The 10,734-nt window shown below is 36.2% G+C and overlaps 1 protein-coding gene across 1 annotated transcript; it reads left to right on the forward strand.

Annotated features, from left to right (window-relative positions):
- Window positions 1-4,474: 4,474 nt before the first annotated feature.
- Window positions 4,475-9,750, forward strand: LOC146139424 (receptor-type tyrosine-protein phosphatase epsilon-like; the record flags this gene model as incomplete). The annotated part of the gene is made up of 12 exons (XM_083392439.1): window positions 4,475-4,600; window positions 5,078-5,212; window positions 5,312-5,445; window positions 5,946-6,081; window positions 6,319-6,419; window positions 6,708-6,772; window positions 6,857-6,930; window positions 7,350-7,460; window positions 7,645-7,791; window positions 8,041-8,189; window positions 8,984-9,119; window positions 9,664-9,750. Coding segments are annotated over 12 exons (1,401 nt in total), but the record flags the coding sequence as incomplete, so codon positions are not given.
- Between the last annotated feature and the right edge of the window lie 984 nt (window positions 9,751-10,734).

A 10,734-nucleotide genomic window follows, 5' to 3' on the forward strand; every position in this document is an offset into this window, starting at 1 on the left:
ATATGAGCCAATATTGTTATCGTTACTTCAAATAATCAACATGCATCACAGTAATGATACCCAGCGAGAAGCAGTTTACTTTTGTCAATATGGTCACATAAGATGGAGGGTGGTGACTATAGGAGAACCATCAGATAAAGGTCCAATCACCGACGGTTGCCCAACTTCCGAAGGTGAGTGTTAAGTCAGAGTGTGAATAATATGCATTTGAACCCAAGTTTATATACAATATATATGCACCAAAACAAAACTATTTGAAACTTTTAGTCAAAGTTTAGAACTCCTACAGATTTAACAGTTTAATATGGATTAGAGTCGGTACGCTGTAATACAGTATAAAGTTTCTTATAAAATCCACAAAAAAACGAAGCTGTGAATCATATTTAAAGGAAAGGTTAAATTGTTAAACCAAGGATAAGTGGTCTATAGACTCAAGATTTTCTGACAGCTTTATATGCTTATGTAGGTTGGTCAGATGACTTCCACTTATACGCACGAAGCTCTCCAGCTGCAGGACACCAACCAATCTACAACTTCTTGAGAAATGTTCATCCACGTGGAAGCAGGTTGACTAATGTGAATAGTCCTTACGGTGGATTTGATCAATTAAAGAAAACATTTTATTTACCAGGTATCCGAAAAATAACACAAAAAATTTACAGCCCTCCACAAATATCTAGACGTGTTAGAAAACTTTTTACTTTATTATTTAACGAAAAATACCTATAAACCACGGCTATTATATTTTTTTATATACTTTGTTGTGTATAACGACATACAAAATAAATGTATCTGACTTTACCCATTCCGGAAAAAAAATTGATCGCTTACCTTCTACGGGAAAAAATTAGATGAGAGTGGTGTAAGTTTAGACTTGGATCCGACTAGACTGTTACAACCCACGACTCGACAAGCGATTTGCTGTTTGCTGAATTCAAATTGACCTAGATTTGTTTCGAAGCGACTTGCGTCACGACTATTTGTAAATGTTACAGCTTTCTACGCTTCCAAAGAGGGCGAAGTTTTATTCGACCAAACTTAAGTTCGGCCCATTGTTTCAAGTTGCATCCTTATAACTGATTAAGAGGGTGTTAATTTTGATAACAATAAACGAGTTTCATATAATTATTATAGTAAGAAGCGTTTTTGTGGGAGCTCAATACAACACAAGTTCTAACCAATGGTTTTGGAATGATGGCACAAACGCAAACTTTTCCACAACACTAACAACATGTAAACAGAAAGCATTGTCGTATGGAATTAAAGATCTGGAAGATAGAAACTGCTCGGGGCAACTGGCCTACTACTCGTGTGAAGTGAAATTAAATCGTAAGTATGCACCACCAACAAACCACTTTCCACCATCATAATTACAACGTAGAAACTGATTACAATCAACATGTTGTGATTTATTGTTCAACATTTAGTGACAACATGGATAACAACGGAGAAATGTAACTCCACAATTATTTACGTGAACTGGTCTAACGATTTTAATAAAGTGGCAACAAAAATGAAACTCAATCTTACTCTAAAGGTATTTTGTTTCTTTTTAGAAGAAAATAGTAACATAGTACTCGGAATTGTTTTATCCGCAGATTGAAATCGAAAGAAAAAATATCAAGCTGTTTAATGTAAGCAAGTCACTACAAACTGACCGCATCAAAATATCAGGATTAGAGCAACGTACCAACTACCACGTAAAAGTAAATATATTTGATTATTTTTTAGAGTTTTACAGTAAATTCCGATTTAAACTATTTGAATACCACATTTGCTTTAAGGTTATATTTCACGATTCCAACAACTTCAGTATTGCGTCAACTCATAACGTCACAACTGGATTTGGCAGACCGGATCCAATCACTGACGCCTACGTTAAGTCATCACAGCCTTGTGTTATCGCCTTTCGTGAAACTTCTTGGCAAGACAATGCTACTTCGTACAAAGTAATGTTTCTTTATTTACCTTATTTTCTCTTGACTTCAATCTGAATTTTATTTATAGATCACCGCTTCTAGTGTCAACGGTGAAACCAATCATACACTTACCGCACATAATTATCAAGGGTTTGGTGGAGTTCCAATTGACACTAGTAGTCATGGAAGAGGGGTCAATATTACCTTTACGGTTTGTTATTTTTGTACTTTCCAAGGCATGGCATCGGGCTTTAAATGTGATATGAATTTATCCCAAAAATGTAATATGAGTTTATTTAACCGAAAATGTTATTAACTACAAAAGACACAATTTTATTATAAAGGTCACAATTTCAAAAATTAACTGTTGTGCAACCGAACCACAGTTAAAACGGCAAAGCTTAAGATGAAATTTTAACTGATCTAACGAAAATCAAGCATAATTTTATCCAACGGTTTAGGGCAGGCCACTTTTATTGTAAACTTATAATGCAAATTAATTTTTTATTATTTTGAATTACTCTTTTGAAGCATTAATTTTCAACATGTATTATCGTCAAAAATAAAATTTGAGCAATTCTCCATATATTATAATGCGAACTCAAACACAGGTGCAACCATTTTCGTGCGAGGGAGAAAGCACGATTGAGGCCGTAGAAGGATTTTGTTATTTGCCTGATCCCTCAACTGCAGTGACTACTCCAAATTCAAGCACAGTAGTCACTGGTTGGTCAACCCAAGGTTACGAGTCAACCACGAAACAAGAAATAAAAACAGGTTTTAAAATATCAGATAATCCTGGCATTTCTTCCAGTGCCAATTTTCCTTCTATTACAGATGGCGACCCCTCATCTGACTTTGAATTACGGATAGTCAGTAAGTGAAACATGCGAAATTATTTCTTTGGATTTGCTTTACTTGTACTTGTTGCTTCAAGCTTTAGCTGTGATTAACCGCTTGTTGTGTTTACATTTAGGTGGCGCTGTTGGCGCTGGTGTGCTTTTCCTTATTCTAATTGCTGTTGGGTGCGTCGTATACAGAAGGTATGAATATCATAGTATTGTAGGTTTATTGTATTATAAAAAAACAAATATATTCATGCTGGGTAGATTTAACTGTTTGCTATATTATTAGCAACTATATCATTGGGCTCTGGCATGAATAATTCACGACAATAAGGAGGATTTAGGATTTCGTTAACGAGTGCATAAAAATGTTTAGTACGACATCACAAATTTACCCTAAAAATAAATTATCCAATGGTCCACTAAAAAGGGCACAAGGACCCACATTTAGGCCGCCGCCCAAAGTTTGTCGACCGCTGAACTATAGCATTGCAATCTTTGGACACCTTAATGTCTCTAAGTGAGAGCTATTTACATTTTTTAGCCTCATTAGAATTAAATGCTATATACGTTTCACTGGTCTGAGAATTTAATTACAGATACGCCCGAAATGTGAAACCACAAGATAAAATTCAACCCACCGTCAGTTTCTATTCGAACGGTAAGGTTCAAGAAACAAATCTCGCTTGATAAAATGTATTATTTGTTTAAGCAAACATAGTATACTGTCGTTTATTGTTTTGTTGTCGTGCATTGTTTTCAGATGTGGAAAAAAACCGCCAGGATGACGTCAATCAAGCGGGACCGTCGCGACCACCGGAAAATGTTTGTAGACGTTTTAGAATTGTAGACGTAAATGCAATTCGTGCAGGGAACTGTTTTTTTTTTTCAATTTACAGTTCGAAAATCCTTACGTGAACGTGGAAATCAAACGACCGAAAAACGCTGGAGCAAAAAAGAAATTTAAGCTGAAGATCGCCTACGAGAAAAAATCGGCTGAAAACTGCAAAATATTTTCCAAAGAATTTCAGGTAACGTTGCTGAAAGATTCTACGCAAAATTAGGAATAAGGCAGCCGCTCTAAACTTACCAAAAATGGCTGTGTAAGATCTTTGCTGTACAATTTGCATGGTTTTTTGTAAGACAACATTTTGGTGATTTGATATAAAATAACGCCGCTGGTATACAGATATATTAAAAGATATGATTTAAATATATGATAATGGCCTTGACTTGTCTCTCAAGAAAGCTTTATTTTTAACTGATTAGTTTTAATGTTTGTAGGAAATCATTCGAATTGATAAAAGCACACCGAAATCCTGCAAACAAGCCACATCAGATTTAAATGCACCTCGAAACCGGTACAAGAACATATTTACATGTAAGTGTACATATCGATTATCCGTTTTAAATTTAATGTAATCGCTAGCTAGTTACGGCAATTTTAAATCTGTTCAAAGAAATTTAATTTTCTTTACAATCATTGCTTTGTTGTGAATACACACGGCCTACTATTTTAACCAAGCATGAACAATATTTTATAGACGACCACTCTAGAGTGTTTGTTTTTGGTGGAAGTGAAGGAAACGATTACATCAACGCCTCCTACATTCCAGTAAGGCCTCGTGCTTTTACTTTCAAAACACATTTGATTGACAGAAACTTTGTTTTCTTGTAGCGTTAACTTTCTTCACTTTTTAGGGCTACCAAAACGACAAGAAATTTATTGCTACCCAAGGACCAAAGCCAAACACCATTCCCGACTTTTGGCTGATGGTTTGGCAGCAAGAATCCTCGGTAGTTGTAATGTTAACCAGACTGACAGAATATGGAAAGGTAAAATGTGTTAGCAAATGCTGAAGCATATAAACACGCGAAAAAAATAGGTTAACTATACCGACAAAGGCTGCGGACTTCAGTCGGGACTCGGGACTCGACCTAGTCGGTTTGTTTTGCTTGATACGAAATCGGATCTCAAAACTCGAATAAGACTACATAAAACTATCCGAGTCCGCAGTAGCAATTTGCGAAACTGATAAGGCCAAAATTGTAATATCGTAAAGGAGAATAGCATGTGGTGGAACATTTACCAAGCACGTGTTATGGAGGGATAAATTGGGTGACTAGCCAATACGATTGTATTAATTTGTATCCACATTTTTTTTGTATTTCGCGGCACTGACACCGACCGCTCTAAATAACACCTTAACAACTTAACTTCCGCAAATAAAAATAATTTTTGTAGGTAATAAACAAATCCCATTGCACTTTTCATTACCTGTACCATACTGTTGTTTGTTGTCTTGACTTTAGAAAAAGTGTGAGCTGTACTGGCCAGATTTGGGACAACAGGAAACATATGGTCTTGTGATCGTCATTCTGGAAGAAGAAATCCACGTCGGGGGAATAATCAGAAGAAAATTCACCTTGAAAAAGGGAAATTTACAAGTTGGTCTACTACAGTATTTGTATTTATCGTTTAGCCTACTACATATAGTTCCATTTGTAATCCGTATGTGTTACTTCGCATTTTCACTATGTTTATAGAGAACCTTGATCCACCTGCAATATACCACGTGGCCCGACCACGGTATTCCAGTGACAACATCGAACATGATTTACCTGAGAAAAATGGTGGAAGAATTAAGAGACATATCAAAGCCAGTAGTTATTCATTGCAGGTAATGTATTGAACCCTTCAAACAAATCAATATGCTTTTAAAACCAAATATTACAGAGTAAATCTGACTTCTATTTTATTTTTTATATAACTGAAAATCAAACGACGCTTATTTAAAAAACTCACCAAGTCCTGATCCTCTAATGTTTACAATCTACCAACAATGTCGTTTAAAGGTCATACACACATCTATATCGTTGTAGCGACTCTGCACCTCTACCTAGCGGTAATTTATCTGCCCAACAATATTCCTGTGAAATTCCATACATCGCCTTCGGCTTGTGTCTGCTTTATGCCTTTGTACCGACTGTCTTTGTAACAGACCGGCTCTGTCTCTCATCACGACCAGATTTAACTTATTTGATTTTCCTTGCTTTCCTCTGCTCGACCTATATGCAATAAACTACACCAGCTAGCACTACACTTATATTAGTCGGCAATATTTTATATAGATTGCACTACATCGTAATAGGATATACTTACCTACATATGCCTACACAGTGCCGGAGCAGGAAGAACGGGGACTTACATCGCCATGGACACCCTGTTTGACCAATTTGATGCTAAAGGGAACATAGATGTTTCTGCTGTTGTGTCAAAGATGAGGGAATGCCGAACAGACATGGTTCAGACCCTAGTGAGTAACGCCGTTTTTAATTGACAATTATATATCATTACTTGTAGCTTACCTAACATTTGAGTATTGCCACGTGTAGCTTACCTGACAGTTGGCTCAACTTTGTTCTGCAATATGACAAGAAATAAAGTGTAATAGGCAGGTAATATTAAGTTATGCTATTTTTAATGTACCAGTAGTACCGTGGCCTGTTTTCTGAATTAGATTGTTAAACAACACATATACCTCTTGAAACAGGAAGAGTACAAGTTCATTCACAAACTGCTTGCTGAGCATGAAATGTTTCCCGACTTTGACCGATCGACAAGCGATCTCCAAACTATGACTAAATACGAATTGTAAGTAAGCGAGATTTATAAAACAAATTTTAGTAGAAGTTTTTCGTTTACCCACTCGCCATATAGGCATAGTTTATTTCTATTTGAGCCCAAAACCACTAATCACCAAGACTACCCTTAATTTTTTGGTTAATTATTTTCCTATCAGGAAACAATGTTTCGCTACGTATAGCGTTTACGTTATAATGAGCACTTGGAACACGTACACTGAAAATAATGTCTTAATTAGTATCACATCAATACCTATATTGCTTTCTTTGTTTCATACCATGAATTTACAAATTACAGGGACTTTATTGGATCCGAAGAGTTTGCGCTTCTTTCGGAATCATTGGGAAACTCAGATAAGATATGTAAGTGCTACACATTGACCAACATCACCTGATAATGTTTTTCGATTTGACCTTATTTTAAAGCTAACGCTTTTGCGCTTTTAGACGATAACTTTAGCCTCTCAACGTGGGTGGATAGAAGCCAGGAAGTGGTTAGGATGAATGCTTCCTATATACAGGTTTGTTGTGTACAGTTAAGCGTAAAAACGTTTGCTACAGGGAGCGTGCAAATAGTTTACACGGAGTTTTCTCTTGTTAATGCAACCTACTGGATATTTAAATAATCGATTTTAGAAGTGGTTAGGTGAAATTAAAGTTGTGGTAATTAAGTAGAGTCGCATTCGAAAAGAACCACATCTCATCCCAGTATACGGTATACAGTACCCCTTATTTTAAATTGGGCTTTAGTACTACTCGTGGCTTTTGGTGATAGCTTTCGTAAAATTGACTACAATGAATAAACAAGTCTATAGGTATTTTTTTCACCATTTACAGTAGGATTTGGTTTGCGTTTGTCATTGGTTACATTAACTTACAACCACTATGGAGGCCGATTAGTCACTCTAAAGAGGCCTACATCTTACTTTTTGAACTAAAGGACCTAGGTTTCGCAATTGACTTCATTGCGTCTCAACAACCAGACAGCAAAACTGAGCAAGTGTTTTGGAAAGCTGCCGTGGAGCAACGAGTTGACGTCATCGTTAGTCTGGTGACTAGTTTTACATTATTTTCTATTGACGATATAGGCCTGCTTTTTTTTTGCTTACAAAAATATTTTATGCCAACACTTTACTTCAAATTTAGATTTCGAAAACTTGCATGCATTTGTTTGCATTTTAACCCAAAATCCGACTAGGTTTTAAATAACATCACATTGCCTTATTCTTTCTCAGGATGACCAGCGTGACCGTTTTGATTCATTTGATTCAAACTCTTTGATTTTACTTGGAAACAACATAAGCATTCAAATAACGTCCGTCAATGACGACGAATGGCATTCAGCGAAGTCTCTGTTGGTCAAGGTTAATGCTATTATTAAGGTATGGACTTAAACAGACTTGACTTTTTTATGACCACTTTTAGAACTTACGGAACAATACGTAAATTGTACGTTTTAAGTTAAATAGGCGTTTCACCGCGAATATCCGTGACAGCGCGAACAGGTTCCGTATAGAACTTTATATATTTAAACGTACCATATTGAATCTTGTATTTCATCTTCTAGGAGTAAAAAACTGTAAAATAAAATATTTTCGGCGACTAACTGCTGACATATGTGCTCTTGACAGACAACCAGGAAGATTTCTTACCTGGTCGTCAAAGGCTGGTGCAACCCAGGTGCGCCACCAAGTATAGATTCAATACTGGAAGCTGTTTCATCGATGCACAGATTGCAACACAAAGCAACAAGAGAAGGGAGAGTGCTTGTTTTCTGCAAGTATGTGCTTGTTTTTAGTTTACGGTAGAAACTACCTTGACAAAAACATGTATATGCAAATACAGGTGCCCACATTAATATTAAAACACAATATGGATGCCGATAATATCAGATCGGAGCCGATACTCGATACCAAGTGGTAGTATCGGTAGTCGTCCGATACTAAACTGGTATGAGTGCCGATCTGATACCAAATTAAAATGGGGATTTTAGCCTTAATGTGAGATGCAAATCAGCGATATCTACCTTATAATGTAAATTTATCAAAAAACATAACCCTAACAACTTGATGTTCCTATACTTTTTACCAAAAAGCTAATTTTGCCCAAATAATCTTGAAAAAAAAATTCCCCTTAAAAATCCCATATTTTATTTTTTATGAATATCTGAGCATCGTAACGACGTATTTGGTATTGGATGGGATGGTGATAAATTTTGTTTAAAATATCTGGCATCGGTACCGGAATAAAATGTCAAGTATCGGACAACACTAAATACCAATAATGAAAAATAGGATCAGTCACTATAAATTTGCGCTTAAATACAATAGCTGCAAATTGCTGACCAATGAACAGTAAACCATCTATTAGAATTCTTAAACCAGACAAACACAGAAGCATGTACACGTGGACAAAAATCTTTTGTTCGATAAAAAATCCTTCATAATCCTTAAAATAAACGTTTGACCTATTTACATTGCTTATCAAGGCTTAATTTAGTTCCCACGATCCATTCAAGTTCGAGTCAAATGTGTTGTTTGTGTTAAACTCAATTACGAGTTTTCTCTTATACAGGGATGGACGAAATCGAACTGGTAGTTTCATTGCCCTGGTGAACATTCTAGAACGTCTTATGGCTCAGAAAAAAGTAGATGTTTTCCGAACCGTGAAGGATCTTCGTGATCTGAGACCAAATATAATAGATAATCTGGTAAGTATTGAGCTATTCAAAATCAAATTTTCGAATATGTTGTTCTTAACTCCCTAAAACAGTGGTTGTTAACCAGTAACCCCCCCCTACTGCGTCAAACATTTCTCACATGTGTATGTATATAGCTGAAGTAAAATGGCTTATAGTTTTGAGATTTGCGAACTTTTCGGCTAGTTTGTAGTGTTTTAGACAATATAAAATATTTTAACCCAGACTTTTTTTTTGCGCGAATGTGTAATGTTATTTGTTGTATATAGCCTTTGCATTGTGTATGATCACATGTTTTTAAACACGATTAACGCAAAGTTTAATTTTTTTTCACGCTTTGCCCGATTAAGAGTCAACTTTTGTAGCTTATTGTAGTCCCACTGATATGTTATCAAAGAATTCCTAATTTTGTTTGATAGGATACATATGTGATATCTGAGGGAGTGTGCAAGGCACAGGGCAATTACCAATTGGGGCGCGGTAGGAAAAAGGTTTAGAAACACTGCCCTAAAGAGTATTTGCGCTAATGCTTAAGAGAACATCTTTATTTGTTCAGGATTGCTACATGTTCATCTACAATGCTGTTCTGGCCTACTTGTCATCAACCAACCCCTACGTTAACTGGACTCAAAAAATAACATAAAGAAATAGATTACCCTATTTAAGAAGAATGTACTATTTAAGAAGAATTTAAACTTATACAGAAAAAATATGTAGATTATGTTGGCTATGTTAAAAAAGCACGAAGATACTCATTTTCAAAAAACAAATGGCATACGCTTCGATCTTTGATAAATCTCTTTCGTGCCCTTCTGTTGTGCGTTCGTGTGTTCTATATCGTTTGATTGCACACCATGCCGTAACATACGTGCCTTGCCCTTTTCCCAATAAATTATAATAATGAAGTCCAACGCTGTGGTGAAAGTTCTTGTTTGGTTGAGTTTAGTTGCCTTGTAAAAAGGATTTAGCGAGTTGTATTGTCAGTACCCTAATATTTGCTATTGTTGATTACTATTAGAGCTAAGAGTGGAAAATTTACGAACCCCTATTCGCCGCCAAGCAAAAGGCGTGGTAGTAACAACTTTTCACCGTTATTAACAGATCCGCTTGGTGGGACAAGAACGTTTTACGCAAAAACCTTAGGTCATAGCAGCAATCGTTTAACTTCCGTGATATTCAAGCAAATAAGTAATCCCTGTACCAAACTGCATCAAACGTAAGAAAAATCTCGTTAGAACATAAAAATTGCCTAATGTCTGCTGCACTAAACGCGATATTTTGCGAACTCTGCCTAGATGTTGCAGGGGTAATCACTATCCAAATATATTTTTGGGTGGTTTATTTACGATGTCCGTGTCGGTTCTAAGGTGTCTTAAGAGAACTATGGTATAAGGATGCGGTCCGTGTGATAGCAGTAGTTTTATGTTTTGCATGATATTCAAACAAACGCAAAAAGGTAATCCCCGCATTAGATGTCTTCCAACCTTTGGCGTGGTTAAACTTATTGTTAAAAGCGTTTAACATACGACCGCGTAAACAGGAAAATTGCTTTGGGCTTTTGAGGCTACAACGCGGATTATTTATCCCTAAAAACTACTTACTGCATCTTATTTACCCACGCTTGCCG

Source organism: Ascidiella aspersa, chromosome 6, assembly GCF_963924565.1.
Source record: "Ascidiella aspersa chromosome 6, kaAscAspe10.2, whole genome shotgun sequence".
Taxonomy (NCBI): Eukaryota; Metazoa; Chordata; class Ascidiacea; order Phlebobranchia; family Ascidiidae; genus Ascidiella; species Ascidiella aspersa.